The sequence below is a fragment of the Apostichopus japonicus genome, chromosome 5 (assembly GCF_037975245.1).
Source record: "Apostichopus japonicus isolate 1M-3 chromosome 5, ASM3797524v1, whole genome shotgun sequence".
NCBI lineage: Eukaryota > Metazoa > Echinodermata > Holothuroidea > Aspidochirotida > Stichopodidae > Apostichopus > Apostichopus japonicus.
Genome location: NC_092565.1, coordinates 11,185,333 through 11,208,462, shown reverse-complemented (window position 1 = coordinate 11,208,462; position 23,130 = coordinate 11,185,333). Strand labels below are relative to the sequence as shown.

Genomic DNA, 23,130 nt, shown 5'->3' with positions numbered 1-23,130 from the left:
TAAATTTAATTGATAATATTTCAGTGAACAAATATCTGTTTTCAAATCGCCCTTATCACATTTATAGTGTAGCGCTGAATGGAGACATAGTATGCGAGGGCAGCATCATTAACATCAAAAATACTGTATTCCCGTAGGCCTACGTGAATTGGCCGACATTAATCACTTACTTCCGATAGGGAGAGTACAGAACCATAAAACAACATAATTTGTATGGGGACTTTGTTTTGTACAGTTACAAATGTACTGTTTAATAAAGTGAGACTTAATCCACTCAGAGACACAGGTAGAACTTAGAAGGGGCCAAATGGTGTAGTCGATGAAGATCATAATACGGAAAAGAAGTTCCCTCAGTTTACAAAATGTCGGAACAAAAGTCGAAAGAGAAGTTAAAAGAGAGCAACGTAAGTATTGTGATATTGTTTTAGCATGATCTCTTACTAAGGAGTAAGGGTTTAGGGCCTAGTTAGGCTTAAGCTAGACAGCATAGAGGATAACAAGTATTAGTACTTTTAACGTGTTTAATTGCTGAATACACCGCTTTCTCCCCAGGCCTGTGCCATTTTCAGTACTATTTAGGTGTCATTAACATATTAAAGTATCGCAAGTAACATATAACTGTGGACTGTATCTGCAGAATATCAAGGTACTACATCTCTCATTCCATTTTAACCATTTCAAGCTAATAGCAGAATTTCACATCCAATGGAAATGACAGAATGATGATTTTGTCAAGGATGATTAGTTTCATATCTGTTCTCCCCAGGCTCAAGCCAGGACTGGAAAGTTAATGTCAGTCATAAGAGTGGTTGCAGTCAGGTATGTTCATGCAGAATTTTTCATGGATAGTACAGTTTTGTAAGATAACAAAATGTTTGGATGACCAAAAATATCCTAGACATTGATCAAGTGGCAACTGCTAGTATAAACTTGTAACATGCTGTTTTTGCTGATCAAATCACTCCAGTTATTGTACATGAGCAGTACAACAATTCCATGATTGAAATTGTTTGGTGTATATCATATTTTGTTAGTTGTTTACATGTTTATGTTACATGAAATTAACTGTATATATGTTAGATCCAGTCAGAAACGTGTTCTCTTGTGTGGAGGTTGGGAAGTTTAAAGTAACTGCAGGTAGTATATATAATAGCACTGGTTTTTAATGAACAATTCAGTACTGCCAAGGCGGAAGAATCTTTTGTTATAGCTTGATGGTTGTGTTATAGTTTCATTCAGTTTGATACTGATCAATATTTAATTTTGGACATCTCTTTATTTCTGATGGTAACCAGTGATAATGATGAACAAAGGAATATCGAGAAAGCAAAGCTAGAGAGTGCTTTCCAGGAGTGTGATAGCAGACTGGACAATCTCATTCATGGTAAGTTGCCTTGATTTCAATTTTCTGCTTTATTTATATGCTGTTTCAACATTTGTTCATTATTTCCATGTTAGCTTTCTGGTCTTATGATTTGCTTAAATTAATTACTTTTTGTTTGGCTATTGATTTGCTATTTATAAAACTTCTGTACATCTGATATGACACAATCTTGTAAAACTTCTTTTGAGAAGTTTCTGTGTGTACTTTTTTGGTCATCAGTATTGGCCCACAATTGTGTGTTCACATTTGATAACTATGAACAGTAAACTGTATGAATTCGGTGTCAACCTTTTTTAATAATCTGAGTTAATCTAGTATTGAGTATTTGCATCTCATATATGTTTTACAGAGGTTGTTGCCTTTCTGCACGTAACTACCTATTATGCAATTCCACTTTTCCATTTCCCAAGATCTGATATCTGGTAAGAGAGACCTAAGTTAAAATGTTCTGAGTCCTGAATAAAGTCATCCTAGTCATTAGAATGAACTGTCGAAGTTTTCTACTAATGAACTATTCTGTCAATTCTTTGATATATATTTTTTTATTTCTGTTTTTAGCCAACTATGAAATACTAACAAAGACCATTCAGGCGTACAGTAGCATATCTGGACGGATAAAGACATCTCGGGAGAGAATTAAACAGGTCAAAGGGGACCTGATATCCTGCAAAGACCTCCTACACTGCCGTAGAGATGAACTCAAGAAACTGTGGCTGGAAGGGATTGAACAAAAACAGGTGCTATCACTTCTTGATCAAATGTAAGTTTGAGTTTGATATTTTTGAATTTACAAGGTTAATATAGATCTTATCAACACAAGAGTTTGATTTCATTTTTCAATGAAAGGTATATTGTATATAAACATGAACGATGTAGCCTTCTCTGGTCTTGCATTCAGAGCAGATTTAGTCATTTTTGGTGGTATTTTGAGGATAAATTATCCAGTCAATTTTAAATACATGAGTACTGTTTTAAGATGGGAATTCTAGTATATCAAATCTGCATGTAAGATCAACTAAGCATAGAAAATGGTAAAGTTGTAGCAATTATACTTCTTTAAATGACAGTTCCACGTTGATTAGTTAATGCTTTAACTGTAGTTATCAGTTTGGAGTTAGTGAAACAAAGCAGGTAATCTGCTCCTCTGTGACCTGTCTCCTCGCTACCACCACACTCTCCTTTTAATAGAGCCTGCCAGCACTGAAAACTCTGTATCCCCCTGTCTGGGTGGCCCTGTCCCCACTCCACCCCTATGACCCCTTCATGTGGATACTCTTTAATGTCCTCATTATTCCAGTTTACACATTCTGCCTGGTGTCCTCACTTCTCAGTAATACTGCATCACTAGTCTGTTACATTGATGTCATCATAACATATCACCCAGGTTACAAATAGGAGACATGAGCATAAATTTTCAATCTTGTACATGTGCATGATACAACCATTTGATTTAAATAGCTTTTCTTCTGTTCATTAACATCAATCACACTTGCAAGACCACTCTTTCATAACAAACTTACTTTATCTTTTTAAAATGAAAAAAAAAATGTAATAATAATATTAATACATGTTGTCAATTTTTTTCTTTGATTCACAGAGAAGAAGTTAAAGGTGCTCCCCAAAAGATGAATCATTACGTCTCAGAGAAGAGGTACCTCCATGCCACAGAGCTGCTGACAAAGACAGTGGCCCATTTAGATGGAGATTTGAAGGGAGTGGAGGCTCTCACAGAGATTGGCCTGGAGATGAAGAGTAGGAAGGAGGTGAGTGTTTACCCCACCATCATGAGTAAAGATGGATAACATTAATACACATCAACATGTATAGTATAGGGTGAGTGTATGTGTGGTCAATTGATTCATTACAGATATCTGCACTTGGCCACCAGTTTCCAGCATCATTACCAAAGCCATTGAATAAGTATCAGGGAAGAGTTTAGTGTTCAGATTTTGTGTGGCCGTTTTGAACACTCTGAATTTGGTCCCTTATGAAATGCTATAGTACCTGTGTAAAAAAAAACTGTTATATGTATTTGTAATTTTAGAGCATTTTGTATAGCATTTTGCCCATTTTATATAGCATTTTGCTATGCAATACTGGATAATAAATTATTCCCGGATACTCAAAGTAAGATTGCAACAGATCAATCTAAGACATCCTACAAGACTTAATCTTCAATTGAATCCATGTGGTTCAAATATTTCGTTGCCATGACAAGTTTTTACACAAATGTATAATCTTACGCAAAAGCAAATCATGAAGGCCTTTTTTGTAGGGTTTCCCTAAAATGTTTTAAAGTTCTAATGTAAACTAAACCAAATCTGGCCACCAAATGCCGGATTTAAAGAAGAAGAACAAAATCCTCAAATCCGGTGCATTCATACCCCAGTGTCTCTCATGTAGTCCCTAGTTCTCATGGGCTAAGGATCTGACTCTCTTATGAGTAACATTATATTTGACTATTGGATTTCAGCTGAAAATCTCAATTCTTTTTAAAATAGCATAGCTTACTCTGTTTTTGTTGTCTTGCAGACTTTATACAGGACACTGCTTCAGGAATTGAACAAACAGCTCTATGAGAAGTCATCTCGAACTTTCCAATCCACATTCGGGAGAGGGGGATCCTTGCGTAGCTCAGGTCAAGAGGTCTCCCCGAGACTCTTACAGAAGCAGGCTTTGATGGATCTAGCCGCAGGAAGAAGGGGCTCAAAGCGAGGATATAAACGTAAGGGTTTGGAAAAACGTCCACTGACTTATTACTACTAATCTCCTGTCTTGGCATAACCATTTGTCCCTATAAGTTTCCAATTTTGATCCCTCTGAGATTTTGAAGTGATATTGGGAAAGTGTAAAACTTGTTAACGTTGTTGTTTAAAGAAGCAACATCAGTAATAGGTATACATCAGCAGGGTGTCATGAAGTCTGATGCTGCTTAAGGTAACAATGCACGGAAAGGAACTGTAGGTTCATCGTCATATTTATCATGTGAACTGAACTTGTAGAACTGAAGCAGTTTACGTAGCGAGACTTTTATCATGGGAGATGCGAGGCTACGTAGCTCTCTGGCTTTGTGCAATGTTACCAAGGTTACTCATGATACTTATGGTTATCTTAACCCTAAGCAGCTAGTTGGGCTTAGATTTGATGACATAACTTCTCATCCGGAGTCACTTGTTAATAATTGTAAGCGTCGATCCCGGATGCAACTTAACTACCAACATAAAGATAACTCTAAACAAACTGCTTGCCTTGAGAACCAAACTGTATTCTGTTCTTCTGTTAATGAAAACTTTGAAATAGTAACCTTCTGTCAACTTGCATCACATAATATTTAAATCTGGGGCATTAATTTATTTTATAAAAGTATACAAATATCCAATAGTTTACGTCGATAGTTTCGGATGGTATCGGTGTAATTTGAACATGTCCTGTACCTGACCCACAACTGAGCTATTACTAATAAAGAAATTTTTTGTTTTTATAGTGTTTACATTCAAAGTATGTTAGGTTCAGTTGTTAAGCAATATTAACCACCTATTATCAGTGACACTAACAATGGATTTAATCTTGTTTCAAATAAAAAAATTCAGGAAACTTTAAGGTATCAGAGGCAAGCTCAGTCGTGGAGGATTTCAACAAACCGATCTCTGAGGAATTGGTCGGAGATGCCGAACACGACGTAGAGCATTTTATAGCAATCTTGGTGGAATCCTTGGCTTTACTTAAGAAAATACCAGAAGGAACAGAGGTAAGACATTTTCCTAAATTCTCTTCATTATGAACATTTAGAAGTGTTTACTTGTGGAAATGAAGTGCTTCAACTATAATTTTTGAAAGTATCAATCTGAAAATGTTATATAAACTGTTGTTACTTTTTGATAAATTTTTATCTTCAGATGTTTATTGTCATTACATGTTGTTAACATCAGATGCTGATTATTGTTTACATGTAGTTCCCATCAGATTACAATGTTGTCTCATATCTCAAATATTAATGTGCAAATATTACATAGATTGCTGTTTTCTTGTTACTTGGGATAAATTGTTATCTTCAGATATTTATTGTCATTTCATGTTGTTAACATCAGATGCTTATTATTGTTTACATTTAGTTCCCATCAGATGCGCAATGTATGCTCATGTTATTAACATACAATGTTCAACGTTGTTAATATCGTATGATTACATTTGTCTTGTGTTGTTAATAATGGACACTCCTTGTCTTATGGAAACAACAGAATACTCCATGTTGTTTTCATCTTTTCTTTTCCAATTTTGTGTTATGATGTCAAAAAATGAAAAATGCTGCCTTAAAATGTTGTCTACATTAGATGCACACTGTTGTCTTATGATGCAACAAGCAAATGCTTCATGTTGCCTAATTTTGCAACATTAGTGCTTGGTGTTGTCCTTGTGTTGTCAGTGTTGGATGTTCACTGTTGTCTCATGTTGTGAATGTTGAGCTGCTCATGTAATTTTCTCATGTCAACCACATTTGATGCTCAATGTTATTCTTATGTTCATACGTGTGGGTAGCCAATGTTATCCTTACGTTGTTAATGTTAGATTTCTGTTAATGCTTTCATTTTTGTTTACAGTTCTTGAAGTCAACAATTCAACCGGAACTTACAAAAATACTTCACCGAACAACTTCAGAAGTTGCTCAGAAGTAAGTTATCAATTCTTCATTGTATTAACTTGATATGACAGTAGTTTGAAGATGGGCATAGATGACTTGGACACGAGGGATGGAGGTTGTGGGATGTGGGGGTGGGTGGGGATTTAAAGTTTTATAGTTGTCAACCACCCCAATTATGAGGTAGGTTACTGGATATTTTCCACACCATCTGGTTCACTGACAATTTTTTTTTCAGACATTGAGAATAATGTTTTAGGGAAAGGAATGGGAGAAGGGGGCAAGGCATTTGATATTTTTTATTTACTTCTATAAGAAGAAGTCTTTCCTGTTATTTAATTTTGGACATATCTTGTTTCGTTTTTTTACTGCATATGATACATATCTCTTCCTTTCTATTCAGTGCAAAGCAACGTGGGGAATCCATCACTCTACAGAACCAACCGAAACTATTAGAAGAGCTTCTTGATATGCTGTTTGATAACTTTCAGTGTATAGCAGCCGCACACATGAGCACATTAGGGTCTCTACAAAGGGTGTCAGTAAGTTTAATACTGGCTATGTTTGATTGATTTGACATACACGGCTGGCAAGGGTGGGGAGGGGTAGGAAAGGCTTGGGAAGAGGGGTGAGTCAGAGGAAGGCATTGCGAATTGGAACATTGTTATGGTTTTGGATAACAATGTGTTCGTTCTTTGTCAAGGAAAATGAAACGGTTGAATAATTTCTCTTCATGAATATCTGATGGTAGGTTTCCTATGGATGAGATGAGTTAGGTGATGGCAGAATAGTTATTAATTAGTTGTTTCCTTGTAATTGGACTAATATTAACTTGTGTAGTTTATTTTTCTAGGGTATCTCTGAATCAGACTTGTATTCCATGGAAGATGTTTGGAGCCAAATACAAAATGTGGTAAGTTACAAAAGTGGGTTTCTCTTTTTCTTCTCTTAGTTTCTGCACTTCTTTCCAATTTCACTTGTCCAGACAATGGACATTGGTCCGGTGACAAAGAGAACAAGATATTGTTTGGTTCAATACGTTTAATTGATTGCAATCCTGTTGTGAACAAATGTCTGCAAGGTACATTGAAATAATGACATAATAGTGATTGACCCTTATCAGGCTGATTTATGTATGGTCTGTCTAACATTTACTTGTCTCGAATAAAAACCACATTACTCATGTTGTTGCCTCTATAATGTTTGCCTCTCGTAGACTTTGAAAAATGACAGTGCTTGTAGCGCAATGTTTCATTTGTTCCCTTCTCCTCCTTCATCTAATCTACTCCCACACCCTCCCCTCCCCCTGCTTCCCAAAGATATCAAAAGGCAATTAAAAATTGACTTAATGATATGCTCTAAATCTCTCATGAACTTAGGAAAATTTATTGAAACATATTTCAAAATGTTACTGAATCGGTATTGGGACTTTTTACATTCACTAAGAAACTTTAATGAGGAATATGTACAAAGAATTAATATTTCCTTTTTCCATTTCCTTGAATCAGTTAAAAGTTCTGTTATCTGGCTACCTTGACATGAAGAATGCCTCATCATCTGTCCAGCATGCAGAGACTGCATTCGGTGAAGTCAGTGCCAGGTACGTTACTTTGTGGCCTTTTTCTGGTCCTTCAAGTGGTCGGCGAAGCCAAGTAGGGCAGGGTGATATGTCTGTTATGCGGTATCAGAAACTTCTGTTAAGCTGGGATTTGATTTACCATCACAAGTGAATTCATTCAAGGTGTGACTTAATAAAAATAAAACAAAAACTGTTAGCAAATTGCTTATCCACTAAAGAGCCTGTTTAAGAGAATGTGTAAAAGTAAGGGTTACCTGATGTTTAGATCCTAGCAGGATCTTTTTCAGAGGCTGAAGAAGCCTCTGAAGAAGATCCTGCTAGGATCAAAATGTCAGGCCCACTTACTTTTACACAAGATGTGACTAAAACGGATAAAAAATATGCAATCTGTAGATTTATGTCAGAGCTATGGAATTGTAAAGGTGCTGGCAGTTCAACATTGTATTAACAAAATGGTAATTGTATTCCCATTGGAATGTCATCATTTCAAAATTTGGCAACAAAATGATAACTACAGCAAATATGCAGAGAAAGATCTTAAAAATCTTAACGACACTGTAACGTTTCCATACAGAGATGTTCAGCTTACTTCTGGAGGGAAAATGTATCCTCCCTCTGTTCACGTTCCTTTGTGTAATGCACAAGTTGTGTAGGAAATTGTGTATTTTGCTCTATTAAGCAGGATTCTAGATTGGATTCCTAGTTCCCAACATCATCGTCAGGCTTTTCTGCATGTTTGGTAATATTTCATGTAACAAACAACACTAATGTCTCTCCCGCCTACCTAAGAGATCTCATTTGTGAGAGAAGAACAGAGGGAAAAAGCTCAATTTTGAGTTTGTAAAGTACCCTTCTAAACTTAACAGTATCAATGTCATCATTTTTACTTTTATTGCTTTTTATTACTTTGAGGTTTTCTTAAGTTTGGTAATTTTATATTCCAGGTATTGGTTCTTTTGTACAGTGCTCTTGAGCATGTTTTATTTCATGATAACAGCACTTTTATATATGGTATTTATTATATTATAACATATTGTAATGTCTCGTCTGACTGACCGTTTATCAAATTTGCATAATTTAGGGACATTTTAGTCATTGAATATAGAGAGAATGTTCCTGCTCAGGAGGCTATAGTCTGACAATTTATCTGACATTCACCAAAATTGAATTATTTGGGGACATTTATAGACTGACTATTCTGTGTTTGAGTTTCTCTATGTAAGCCCGGTGAAGATTATTAACGTCAATGTTGTCTTTTGTTTTCTGCCTGGTAGTGATCTTGGCATTTTCATGAGCAGGAGGAAGACGATGAGAACACAGAGGATGCCCTTGTTCACCTTTGAGATGTCTTCTCATGCCATCAGTATGACCAGCTACATGAGAGAACAGAAACAGGAATTCTACGGAGAGGTGAGTTTTGGCTGTTCCTTCGGTGTGGAGGGAAACTATTGATGAAATATGCTCAGTGCCTTATTATTATTTGCCTGTTTTTTTGTCATTCTGTCAACCCTGCAGGTAATATTGAGCTAAAAGATGCAGTTATAAGAAGTTAGACATAAAAGGAAGGGTTAAAGAGAATATGAAATAGTGCGTATTGTGTTAATACTTGCTGTAAATTAAAATAATAGAAAAGAAGAATGAGAAAATATAATAATAATAATAATAATCCTAGTCTACCAAGTAGTACCCCTCCCTGATACACTGACCCAACTCATTCTCCCAACAGTACCCTTTTGATACAGCTAAGCCTACACCCCATCAGATCCGATTGTTTCTCGCTGTTTCAATTCTTGATCATTTCATTTTATAGAAGGTGTTTTGAGTCAGACCTGTCAATTAATCTCTCAGACTCATTTTTGTTTAAAAAAACAGGTTGCTTTTACTCATTCATGTTCTTTGAGAGACTAGGCCTAAATACCTTTCTGGTGTAGAAGCATTTTTCGCATCGGTATAGAACACTGTAGTGAATGAAAAGACCAGTGTGTTGGTCAAGTGGATGAACGTTGCAGCATATGAAGCGGCCACATCTACCATCTAGCAGATCTTGGATTTAAACTCTGGCCAGCTTAAGAAAGCTGGGATGATCATCCAGTAGCAATTTGTATTTTTTCCATCGAAAGTTATTCCCATCTGAAGTGGCTTCCAAAATTGTCAAGAAATAATTGTCTATTAAGCTGCAAGCCATTTTGGCTTTTCCCAAATGCCTGTACACCTCCTTTTCTTTTGCTGTTCATCGTTAAGATAAAATATGTTTGTGCGTAAAGTAGATCATCATTGAAGGTGAGAAATAAAAAGCCCTCTTTTACCGATTCCATCACAGGGTGGGAAGTTACAAACAGAGGATGAGGGAGAGGAGCAGATGTTATGTAAGCCCAGCATCCACAACATAACCGTCATATTCAAGCCGCTGAACCGATTCATCAAGGATATAGAATTCTCCATGACACTGCCAGAGGGGTAGGTATCATCATTAAATATATCCAGTAATTCCATCAGCCTTAATCAGATCTTAGATTTCAAGCTCTGTCATTGTTTCACAGAGGTGAAATGATGATTGGTTTCTGGAGGGAGGGGGAAGGGGGAGAGGGCAAGCTGTATGTATTAGCTACCTTTGATTTTGTACATTCTTCCTCTCTAGTTTTTGTCAAATATTTGAGTTGATGTTTAGCGGCAGCATGCACTGGAAATCTCCTTAACTTGTCATAATACGTTGCAATCATTATAAGGTAACCCCAATGTTTATGAAAAGTTAGGTAAGTTGAATTCTATCCCTCTTAAAGGAGATACAGAATTTAACCAACAGCTAAGAAAAATCTTGATCCGTTTGGGAGATATCCTAATTTAATAGTCATGTCTGGGAGCTATCATGTTATTAATTCTGTGATGTCATAAAGTCTCTGGGATCTGATACCTTTTATTGTCTCCTTGTTTTGCTTTTCATATTTTCAAGGTAGAATGTTATTAACATTGTTGACCCTAAAACCAGTGCCATCTCTATAAGTCATGTGAAGAGGTTCAGCATCTGCAGAACCCATCTCAAATACAGAAAATATATATCGTAATAAATAGTGAAAAACATACAGTATTGAAGCATACGTGGCTGCTGGATGATGTCATATTTGGACTTGATCACGTCTTAAGCCTTGTGTGTGAAATAATATTTAATTTTCTCATATCTGCCAGTTATTCTATCACATAGATGATGTGTAGGGTTGTAGCTATTGTCTTCTTTAAATAAGCTGGCAAGTTGATCTTTGATGATCACAACTCTGTACTCAGAAAACATATTACTTATCTTACACTGATGGTTAACTCATCCAGGGAATTTAGTCCCTTTCTTCTCTTCATTTGCAGGATACTTTGTATGTTGAGCTCAGGTAGAGTTTTATACTTGTCCAGTAAATCAGTCTCTCTCTATCATTTATTCCTTTCAGGCAACATTGTACGTTACACGATTTTGTCAGTGACTTCATCAAGGATATCTTTTTGGAACATTTAATGACAGAGATTGACAAAGATATCAAGAAAGTAACTAAAGGTAGAGAACAGGATTTTTAAACCTCTAGGTCACTAAATTGGATCCTATTCTAGCCAAACAATTTTGTTATGCCCATTCAAAGTTTGTTTCATAATCCCAGCAAGTATTCCTGATGTTAATTTATCCAAAGATCTACTTATGTTATTAATGAAGAGTAGACTTTGTCAACGGCATGTTTACTTTGTGCTACCACATTCTTCCTCATTAATACTATCAATATTTGTTCACAATTGTAAAAGGTGAATCAAGTGACTTGGTCATACCTGACCATGAAAACTCATGACATGGTGTTACAGTCTCTAACTGTCAAGTCTTTCACCTTACACCATCAAGCCCAGCTTCCAAGAACCCCCCCCCACCCCACACCCCCACACCCCCCAAAAAAAAGAAGTCTTTGATGTTGTCCCTATGTGATACTCCGTTATGCGCACACGTTTGCTCTTTTTAATTTTGGAAAGTACAAATTCTGGAACTCAACTGATGCAGTTCATGTTTCAATAAGATTCCTATATTTTCACTCCCAAAAAACTCTTGATTCATTCATTGGTCAGTGTCCTTTAGAAATTGTCAGTGCTGCTTAATAGTCTCAACAAAACGGTCAGTTTTAAATATGCGGTAACTGAATGCTGTCCTCACTTATTTTCATTTCATTTACCTTGTCTTATGTTGATCAAGCAATAAGGATATAAATAAACAATTTAATGTTAGATTGTAAGGTAAGACAGAAAAAATCGCTAAAATTACTTTCAATTAATTTTTCTCTTTCTTCCCCAATAGATGGTGAAAATATGCCAAGTTTAGTTGATGGTGTCACTCAGAAGTCTCTAGGTGCCCCCTGTCCTATCTTGGCCTCTGCGGTAAGAGTCGATAAGGCTGTGGGGTCCCTGAAGCAACTCATCACAGCTCTGCCAGCTTACTCTGACCAACTCCTGGCCATGGTGGTGAAAATGTTAAAGGAGTATAAAGATAACTGCGTGGCGACATACAGAGGTGAGTACGAGAGAATGGTTTCCTCCTGGTCATCTGTGATCCTGGAAGAAGTTCGTTTCAATATTTGTTATCTTGTAATCAAATTTGTAGAATGAGGATGAAAGACAAACAGACATCCTAACCAGTCTAGATTTGCTGTATAAAATAACGATAAATATAGAAACACAATTTTAATTTAATTTTGCATACACCCACCCGCCTCTCTCAAGATAGCACCTGTCTGAGATGACCAATCATTTCTATTAGTATTCTGGTGTCTATTCTTCCTTGCAACTCCTGTTTCCACATAACAATACATTGAGTTTCAGAGTAAGTTGCTATAACAAAAATCATATAATAATATAAACTAAAACATGTAGGTGTATCAGTACTGTCACATCTCCATAAGTGTGTGGGTGTAACAAGTCATTGATGACCTGGGCGTTCAAACGTTGCAAGGTTGTGTGATAAGGTCCTGGCCTTGTAGAAGACTACAAACCTTTAACTTTTAGATTGTAGAGATCTGCGGACAGCAGCTTGTGATTTCCTTCCGTTGTTATTACTTTTAAAGGTGTAGTACAGCCTGAACCAGAAGACCGCTGTATTATCAGTGCCAGCTGGGTGAAAGACGAAGGTATAAACCAATGCCTGAAACTCCTGCCTAACTGGGACAACCTCCAAGAACATCGGAAAGCTGGCAAAGAAACCACAGACAACACTCCCGATACCATGGAAGTGGTCAGAGAGAGAAATGAAAAGGTTCGTCTGGAAGAATTTAAAGAGGATCGGTATTTTACTTTTAAATATTTGAGAAAGATCAAACTAAATAAATGGTCAGGCATATTTAAACATTCACACTTCACCTCCTCCATTGTTCAGCTCATTTTCCTTTGCGGTCTGATCTTCAAAGACTTGATGACTTTCTTTAAATTACAAATAACTTTTTTTTCTTTGCTAAGAAAAATTCTGGGTTATTCTTTTCTTTTCCTTTTCTTTCAGGAGTCAGAACTTTTAATTACCAATCTAGGAGAGAAACCTCCTCAGAAGCACGAGGTGCTCCTGGAAGTTAATTCTTTAAAACTACTGGACAACCTACAAGAGAGCCTGGTATGAACTATCTCCTCGAATAGCTTTAATATTTAGAGAACCTGTCGGTAGATGTATTGTTTTTGATTTGTTTCATAACAACTTTCACCAAAATAAATTTGATCTGTCATACAAAATAATAATTAGGAAATGATAAGGTTCTACGTACTAAATCCGCTATGCATCTTGTGTTTTTTGGCAATTTTTTTACTCATATCATTTTTCTACGTTTAAGTATCCTGTACCAGGTTTTTTTTTGACAGCCAATGCAGCTATTCTAGTTAATAGAATTGACTATTCTATTTCCCTTCATTGTAGGAATGGTTCGCTGGAAGGATCAGGAACTTTGCCGGTCAGTTACCAAGCCAAGGATTCAATACTCTTAATGTACCTGGGAGTCAACCTCTGGTAGGTGGCAGTGTCGTAATCTAGTCCCTCAATGTTTCTCTAGTCGCGTCAAGTCATGAGGTAGTCGAGTCTAGAACTGAGTCTCATTTCAATTAAACTCTAGTCTTTATGAAATAGTTCAAGTAAGTCCAAGTCAGAGTCCAGTCTCTCTGTGAGTCCTACAGGGAGTGACTGGTCTGTTTGGACCAGGTCTGAAGACATGAATTGGATGGAGTAGAGTCATCAAAGCGAGAGAGTCAGGTCAAATCGAGTTGCAATAAGTAATGACCCCAGTGGAGTGGAGTCTTTTCACCTTACCTTAAACCAATCAGAGTCAATTGGAGTCTTTTACATGCAAAAAGACTTGAGTCAAGTCTAGAGTCATTAAAAACAGGACGACTCCAGTCTGAATCGAGTCTAGTCACTGACTCCAGTCATTACAAGACTGGAAGGTGATCTTAGAAACAGTTTCCTTCAAACATCAGACTTAACAGTTCCTTAGAACAGATATTAATTATCATGTATTGTTTTGTTAATAATAAAATGGCTTTCTAGACGGTATACATATATTTAACTTTTAATGCATATCAATGAATTAGGGGCTGAAATGTTGTGCAGAATGCTAATCCAGAATGAAATTTTGTTAAACTTTGTTTGAGTTTTGTTAATTTACAGTATTAACTGTAAATTTCAATTTCAATATTTTTCTGTCTCTACTTCGCTCTTCAGGACATTCCACCTGTTCAAGCAAATCTCCTCCACAGTCTCATCTCGTTGGCGAAAGACTTCCGCAGCCTCTCAGATACTTGCCTCTTGGTTCTCCATCTAGAAGTCAGGCTACATTGTTTCTTTTATCTCTTGCCAGTTACGAAGCAGGTATCCTCGTCAATTTCAAAATGAACTGAGTGCTATATTTAAACATTTTAAAAAATTGAGATTTGTTTCACAAATGCATCCTGTTGACTATTAAAATCCAGCAAATGCATGGAATACATCTCTGTATACATTTTGGCATCAGCAAAAATTAATATTTGTACATTTCTCAAAGCTCTTTACATCTAAATGTTACTGCTTTCACTATCTTTTCCCTTTTTTTTTCATCGGTCTGAAATGTGTGTTTCATAGTCCAGCTTTCATATCAGACCTGATGATGTTGAACCAGATCAGAATGTTTTGACTCTGAGTAAAGATCTGAGCGGCTTAGAGGAAGCTTTACACTCCAGTCTTCAACCGATCAAATTTAAGTGAGTGATGGCAATGCGCCGGAATAAAAGAGACCCAATCTTTAGAAATGCTTTGTGTGATAAATCTTTGCTGATTGTGTGTTACTTGCTGGGTTTAAAAAATTGGATGAGAAAAGAGTGTGATAGTATTGTGGAAGAAGGGTACCTTAATTGGGAAGTGAGCATGGTACCTTTATTACTGGAAGTTCTGTAGACTGTACCTCGTGAATATTCCCTGTTGAATTTGTCAGTCTAGATATTCATGAAAACCATTGAAATAATGAGAGTATTTGATTTGTTACTTAAATGAGTGCTTCACACATGGATTCAGTTTTGGATGATAAATGAATTAAGTCGCATAATGATTAAAAAAAAATGTGGAAATATTAATAGAAATAGCACACAATTTTTTGATATGCCGAACATTCTTGTCTCTGTTAGCTATGGTGTAGTTTTCTGCCTATCAATGGTCCTTCACATCTCATATTATTGTTTTGTCACATTTATCATCAACAGGTATATATTTGAAGGCCTGGGACATCTTATATCTTACCTACTCATCAATAGTGCTCAACAAATCAAGAGGATTAATGACAATGGTATCAAGAAAATGTAAGTTCTCTTGTAAATACTCTCTTTGGCAGGAGAATTATCTGGTTTATATTTTGATTTTTTTCAAATTTAAGGGGAGTTAACACCTTGTGATATTGTACATTCCACAAACCACCCTTTTAAGGATTAACATTGTTAGTCCCTCTTTGGAAAGGCCTTGCCAAATTTTGAAGCCTCTTTACAAAGGTGGTAGGGCATGATGTAGTTCTAGTCATTTCCTCATGCTATTGCCCTGTGCATAAAACACTTACCGTCAGACTTCATGTATTTTCAGAAAAGGTAAAACAAAAGAAACCTATACCAACTTGTGCTTTAGATTTCCTCGTTTAACATATTTTCTCCACATTTAAGGTGATGAGAAGTAAACTGACCTTTGTGTTTGGTAGTTTTGTACTTAGATTCTACGTCTTCGATCCTTCTACACCCATTACTCTTTGTTCTGTCTTCTTTGAAAGGTGTCGTAACATCTTCATCTTGCAACAGTGTCTGACAAACATCACGATGGCCCGAGAAACAGACTTGGACCAAGCAAGGGAATATTACGAACTCATGTACAAGAACGTAGATGTAAGTATGAATGAATTCTGCTTTGATGTCATATAAAGCTTGTCTGTCACAATTCATGAGATGTAAGTATGAATGCATGTGAGTGAATTGACCCTGGTAGTTGGCCTAACCAGGGGATAATGCATGTGAGTGAATTGACCCTGCTAGTTGGCCTAACCAGGGGATAATGCATGTGAGTGAATTGACCCTGGTAGTTGGCCTAACCAGGGGATAATGCATGTGAGTGAATTGACCCTGCTAGTTTGCCTAACCAGGGGATAATTCATGTGAATGAATTAAGTCTGGTAGTAGGCCTACCCAGGGCATAATGCATGTGAGTGAATTGAGTCTGGTATCCTATCATACTAGGTAGTTACTACAAACATGTCCAAGAATAACGATCTGTATGATATGTTTGTATTCTTCGTAGAATTTAGCCATTTCCAACGCTATTTTCACTTAGCTTTTTTTTATTTCAGGAAATCATAAACAGTATCGTGGAGCAAGGCGCTGCCTTCAAAGAATTTGATTACCGTAACATGATAAAACTGATTCACCGTAGTTCACCGTTAGACCACAAACCTCAAGAACAACTGAAGAAACTAGAAGAAATCATGACAGAGGCGGTGTAGTTTAAATGAGTAGCCGTAATGAGTGGTATGGTTAGGGGCCTCTGGAGACTGATAATGTGCCCAGGTTATGAAGGAAATTACGTAAATACGTAACAGGAACTTTATGTGGGTAATGAAAGTGTGTCAACAGTTTGCCAAAAGTGGCAGTTAATCGATATGTTTGGTACTTTATTTAATGGACAGAGAGTTGGTACCACTTATGGGCATTTACTTTATTGAGAGAAGCTTTGCTGTAGAATGAATCGCATAATCATGTGTTACTTGTTCAAAGGAATCAGTCCCAAGTATCAAGCTATACAATATAACTGCTTCAACCAAATTACAGTAAATTATAGTAACATTATGTGGGTTCCATCATGTGATCTTCATAACACCATGCAATATCCTACTAACACCGTGAGTTCCATCGTAACATCATGTGAATATCATGACAACACCATAGAATTGCTCTAGTAACACCTTATAAGTTCCATCATTATATCATGTGATTTTTCATGATAACACTATGGAATATCACTACTACCGCCATAATATAAGCATCATGTGAATATCATGATAATACCATTAAATTGCCCTACTAACACCATGTGGGTTCCATAGTAACATCATGTGATTTTCATGAAAACACCATAGAATTGCCCTAGAAATTTATCGCAAGTTTCCTGATAATGTCATGCCAAGGTGGTGGTAGTAACACCATGCCTTTGACCTACTATATAGCATAACATTGTTTATTTTCCTATTTAAGATAACGTTATCTACGGTGTTATTTTGCAGGGTATACAGTAGTTTAGCCAAGTCAGAGTTTCAGGGTCTACAAACATCTTGATGCTTTTACATCCAACTAGATATCTTCTGAAATTTGATCGATCAATGATCCATTCGTATAGAGAGAAACTAGCCTAACCTCTCTTTGCCATCTGGGGAATTCTATGAGTAAATAAAGAGTGGATAAACTGACAGGGAAAATTATAAACAAACTTGAAAAGAGCAACGAAAAAAACAAAAGTAACCTCAGAATTACAATTGCTGTGTTATGCAAACTGAGCTATCCACTTCTTTATTGGTGGCAATCCCTAACCAGCTATTCCTTTGCTGAGAGATGCCAGTCAGAATCCATTCAGAATACAAACGTTGTATAAACCAGGGATCACATGCCGGTTTCATAGATACAGACCGAGAAAACAGCAGGGAATGGATTTCAAGAGGAATCTGGTTCCAATACCATCCTAGCCCCCCATACTACCTGCCCCTACCTCCCCCTCCCAAAAGAAATATATATGTCTTGCTCTTTTCAATTTCAACAAGTAAAAATGTTTTTAAAAAAATTATACTAATTGCCAGAAATGTATCCTGCATGACTAAAAACTACACAAATATATCCAAATAGGTCATAGTGTAACAAAGTAAAAACTACATAGTAAGTTGCTTTTATTTTTTTATCATTTGAACATTTGTCAGTTTTTTTGCTATTTATTAATACCATGTGAAGGGTTGAATGCTTCGGTAGCATGGGGAGGAAAGTTTGTGATAGGGGAGGTACAAATGTTGCTTTTAGTTTAGTGAAGCTGAATGCAGGTAGTGATATTGTGGCATCATTAAAGTAGTGTTCACCATTTAAAAAAAAAACTGATTCATGTAATTCTCTACAGTTGTTTTGAACAGATGTGCAATACATAGATAACTTAGCTTAGTTTTATGCAACATTAATAGGACATTCATCGTCCAGATACAGTAGAAGGTAGTTTAACCAATGGGCCTCTCCAGGGTGTTAACAGAGAGCGTCATTAAATCGGTCTGTAGGTTTGTGATCTGTACAGTTTGACGATCACTGAAGGGGAGTAACACAGGCTGCGAACACGCCTGATGAAATTACACACTGACGTGCCTGGTGATTTGGCTAGATCATGGTTCCATTTGTGCAGTTCAATCGAAAGACAAAGATCCATTCGAAAACAGGGGGTGATATGCATCAAGTAATTAGCTTGACTTTGAACTTGGCAGATATGTTTCAAAAGATCTCTCCTTCAGTAATTATGAATGAAATTGTGTATACTGTTAGTGATCAATAAATGGTTTAGGTAAGATCTGCAGGCATACACTGCAGCTTGTTGTGTTTCTCGGAATTAGACCGGACTTATGTGACAGTGCCCTCTGTTAATATTAGGTGTTATTGGAGAGCAACATTGATTTAGTCATATGCATAATGCTGTACAGACAGACAGAGAGAGGGGGGAGAGGGGGTGGCAATGGGGGTGGCAGAGGTGGAGAGCGAGAGGGGTAGTTCATTAGCTCATGCTGTTATTGCTGTTGGAACTCAAAGTAAAACAGAAATTAATCATTTTGAGATGAATGACGACTATATAGATAAATATTGTAAAAGTCAAGTATCTGACTAATTTTGGTCATTGCATTGATGAGAGTGAGGGATGGAAAGGGGGGGGGGGTGTTTGGTTAAACTTCCGTTATTTATGTTAAATTAAAGATGACTCAATGCTTGAATCCTGTCCTTCATGTTGAGTTGAAGCTTATGTTGGTTAAATATACAGCCAGTACTATCTCTTCCTATAGACTAGTGCTATAAACTAGCAAACTATTTAGAGAAAAAGTCATCGTTCCACACAAAATTTGGTCCTCAAGGATTTTGTCCCTTAGCCAATATGCTCAAGTCTCGGTGTCTGCAGGAGTAAGGTTTGGGGGGGGGGGGTGGGTGGGTGGGGGTTGGCACTACAATATGTTATATGGTACAATGTCTGTTCTTTCCTGACACATATTATTACTCCTCTTATCAATCCCCTTTATACCTTAACCCTATGACATGTTTGATTTCACAGTCACATTTCATGTGCATTGGTTTTATGACCCCTAGCACACCCTCTCCTCTCCCTGCTGCCAAATCCAGCAGCCTTCGATGTAACATTGTGTTGACCAGAGGCAGTGGAAGGAGGTTCAATGTGGATGGGGATGTGTGAAACATTTGGTTTACAAATGGCAGTAAAAACAAGTATTATTAATAGAAGGGTAATTCATATTTATAAGAAAGGGACCTTTGAGGTTTCTCTCAAAACTGTCCATTGCCCCCCCCCTCCCCTCCCCACGGTTCGGCCGCCCCTGCTGTGGATCTCCACAGATAAGCGACCATTATATGTGAATGATGAAGATCGAATGCATGTCTTTCTTGTATACATGCTATTTGTTCTGTCTAACCTAGCTAATCTATATGAAAGAATAAAAAAACTACAATCGTGATAGAAAGAATGATAAGTGTTTGTGTCTATTAAAACAATGTCTTCTTGACCTGTGCGTTTATTAATAGATCCATGTTCTGACTGAGGATAACAGACAGGCCTGACTGGATGAGGTGGGGGAGGGCAGCGGAGGGGTTAGTTGTAGGGGCGTCAGAAGCTATTTGGGATTGGTACGGCAAATCAGAGTGTGGCCATCTATCATAATTATCGGGCTGACGTTTGATAGGTCAAACTACGCTATGCGCCACCATGGTTGGCGCGTAGCGTAGCAAAGAAAATTTTGAAAAAAAAGCCTCCCAGATAGCAGGAAATGGCACTTCCCGAGCTTGAAAACAAGACCTCTGCCATGCCAGAGTAGTCACATTTAGCCTAATTGCCGTCATCATTATTGAAAATTATTGAAAAATATACCTCCCAGATTGCATGAAATAGCAGTTCACATGTGTCATATGAAAAAACAAGATTCTCCCTTGTCTGTTTTTGTACCCGATTAATCTTCTGAAACACATTTTTGAAGTATGTTTCATTTTGGTTCATTATTTTTTGCCGGTTTTTTCTTAGCCCGCTTTTTTTTTTCTTTTTTTTTTTGCGCTGTGAATATTGGTCCGGCTTTCGCCGGACCTGCCGTACCGGCTCTGACGCCCCTGAGTTGGATACAGCCCAGGGCTTTGGGTCAATTTGGGGGATGGCAAAATATGTAGGGGTTTGGGAAAATATGGGCTATATGAAAAGTATGTCACAGAGTTGGTCACCAAGTGCATGTTTAGTAGCCAAATGTTTGGAAGATTCTTTTGTTCAGGGACTTTCATATTAGTATTTACTCACTACGTAAAAACCCATTCCAGGGTGGAGAGGGGGAGGGGGTGATGGAGATCTGTAATAATATCCATTTGTTTCACCTGGAAAGTATGTATGGTATACAAGTTAAGTCATGCAACTGCATTATCATTGGACTTAACTTTTGAATATTATCAAAACTTAATAGAAGATGACTTAAAGCTTCCTACAAGTTTTGTGTTTAATGTTTCAGTGATGAAATATTCAGGAGGGACCTAGCGTCCCCATCATGGACCTATGCCAAAGAATGCTAAACACAAAACCTTAAATCCTGTTGTAATTCTTAAAGTTATCGTGCAAAGAATTCACAAAGCCCTCCCCCCCCCCCTTTTTAGAAAGGGCGACCAATAGTTGTAAACCATTCCATTTGTTCACAACTCTGAGTTCTTACGAATATTTAAAGGGGGGAAGACTCGCGCAAAAAGAAACGTCTAATGCCGGTAATTTGACCTAGTTTCGAATGAGGTGTAACAGATGTGTTGAACACCATCATCGATCCTAGAAATTACATACACAGCTTGTTACCAACAAAAAGGAGTTTAACCCCTGCTCGACCTCGCGAGAGGTCCTACGGGGGATAATAGTATTGTTTTTATAGAATAGCTCCCTCCCCCTTTTTTTTCCTTGGGAAAGTTGTATATTGTTATGAAATAGTGATACCATCTCTTTGATGTTACCGAAACACTCCATCGAGACACCTTACGGGCCTCTTATGTATTTATCTAGGTCATGGATTCAGTTTTCCCACGAGAAGTTTTTAACTATCTTATTGAATCTTGGTACAGGGCCTTTTCCCAAAATAGATTCCATTATGTCTGTGGAACATTCGAGAAGGTTCTCTCACGTGGTATGGAAGTTTCCATAAGAAAGGGGATGGACTTCCAAACTCCCAACCAATCAGGGCAGATCAGTGCCAGCACAATTATTTTTATATCATTAAGTTAATACAGGATGGTCAGTTCATTGGCTGCCTTCTGATTATGCGCAGTGAGATTTTAGGGAAGTAAGGTTTAAAAGTAAAAGGAGGCCGAAAGTTTGGGCACTCCGTCAGCAAATTTATCACTTGGTCAGCAAATTTATCACTCCGCCGAAAGTTCATCACTGCCGCTAATTGTTTAATTGACGGAGTCAAGTCAAGTCAAATCATTGTAATTTAGTTTTGTTTGTAAAGAGAATCGACAGAGAAGAAATTATACCGAATCATCAAATCAAATCCTATCTCGTCAAATTGTTTTTTGTGTGAAGTCATTGTTTTCTTCCGTTCGAGACATCTCCTGAAGAGGCGTAAATACGGCATCAAGACATCCCAGTACCTTTCTATCGCGAGTCCCGATATAGTTTTACTATCGGAGGAGCCGGGCTCGACACAATATTACATGGTGGAGGAGCGGGGCTTTCTTCAGGAACAAAACGGTAACGGAACTTTTCACAACTTTCGTTCGTTACGATCAATAACGAACAGGAGATATTTTTTTTGGCCCCGAAGACCTAACGAGGAACACATCGTATGTTCACGACCTAGCCTAACTGAAACACTCTACGAGGGAAGACGACCTATACTAGCCTAAGCCTGTACACCGGAACCACTGATCTGTACACTAACGTTAATCAACCCAGCATGCAGTTCGCGTTTGAACATTCGCGCAACTAGTACGTAGAATACTACAGCTCTAAACATCAGAACTGAACATTTTCGCGATCAAATCTAGACTCGACCCGATGTTAACGGCGAACGAATCTGCAGTATACGAGATGTAGGCCCACCTGCTACCGCTACTACCTGCTACTGCTACTACCTACCTGCTACTACCCACCTGCTACTGCTACTACCTGCCGCTACTACTACTGCTAACCGAGGGACTTCAATCATCGTTTGCAGTTCCAGTACCAGTTCATAGTTAAACTTAAGGGTGAGTGAAATCATGCCAATTTGTATCCCAACAACCCCTATTTGAGATCAGAGTGTAACGATAAGTTATTTTAATCGTGTCCATGTATTGCATGTTTGTTATTTGTATTTAATTACGGTCGATAGTGTGTTGAAATAAGTCCAGGCTCATGTTGTATACTGTTAACTAGTGTTATGAAATAGTGATACCATCTCTTTGATGTTACCGAAAAGCTCCATCGAGATACCTTACAGGGCCTCTTATGTATTTATCTAGGTCATGGATTCAGTTTTCCCACGAGAAGTTTTTAACTATCTTATTGAATCTTGGTACAGGGCCTTTTCCCAAAATAGATTCCATTATGTCTGTGGAACATTCGAGAAGGTTCTCTCACGTGGTATGGAAGTTTCCATAGAAAAGGGGATGGACTTCCAAACTCCCAACCAATCAGGGCAGATCAGTGCCAGCGCACTTATTTTTATATCATTAAGTTAATACAGGATGGTCAGTTCATTGGCTGCCTACTGATTGTGCGCAGTGAGATTTTATGGAAGTAAGGTATAA

The 23,130-nt window shown here is 37.5% G+C and overlaps 1 protein-coding gene and 1 long non-coding RNA gene across 2 annotated transcripts; one reads left to right on the top strand and one right to left on the bottom strand.

Moving 5' to 3' along the window:
• The first annotated feature begins 127 nt into the window (after window positions 1-127).
• LOC139967642 (exocyst complex component 4-like) lies at window positions 128-17,907 on the top strand. The gene is made up of 23 exons (XM_071971620.1): window positions 128-404; window positions 767-819; window positions 1,296-1,384; window positions 1,943-2,144; window positions 2,982-3,147; window positions 3,917-4,109; window positions 4,975-5,132; window positions 5,983-6,053; window positions 6,424-6,562; window positions 6,874-6,933; window positions 7,529-7,620; window positions 8,874-9,009; window positions 9,920-10,056; window positions 11,034-11,137; window positions 11,915-12,127; window positions 12,678-12,865; window positions 13,106-13,213; window positions 13,511-13,600; window positions 14,309-14,455; window positions 14,705-14,823; window positions 15,319-15,414; window positions 15,870-15,981; window positions 16,440-17,907. The coding sequence occupies exons 1-23, from the start codon at window positions 363-365 to the stop codon at window positions 16,590-16,592; spliced, it is 2,868 nt and encodes a 955-aa protein (XP_071827721.1). The 5' UTR covers window positions 128-362; the 3' UTR covers window positions 16,593-17,907.
• A 169-nt stretch (window positions 17,908-18,076) lies between these two features.
• Window positions 18,077-22,750, bottom strand: LOC139967650 (uncharacterized). Its single transcript, XR_011793064.1, has 2 exons — window positions 22,492-22,750; window positions 18,077-22,441 (listed from the first exon to the last, which is right to left on the bottom strand). It is a non-coding gene; the product is annotated as an uncharacterized lncRNA (long non-coding RNA).
• Window positions 22,751-23,130: the final 380 nt, after the last annotated feature.

Coding starts and splice junctions, on each gene's coding strand:
- LOC139967642 (XM_071971620.1), top strand. CDS start 363: ATGTCGGAACAAAAGTCGAAAGAGAAGTTAAAAGAGAGCAAC. Junction 12,866..13,105: donor TCAGAGAGAGAAATGAAAAG/GTTCGTCTGGAA, acceptor CTTTTCTTTCAG/GAGTCAGAACTTTTAATTAC. Junction 14,824..15,318: donor CTTCAACCGATCAAATTTAA/GTGAGTGATGGC, acceptor TATCATCAACAG/GTATATATTTGAAGGCCTGG.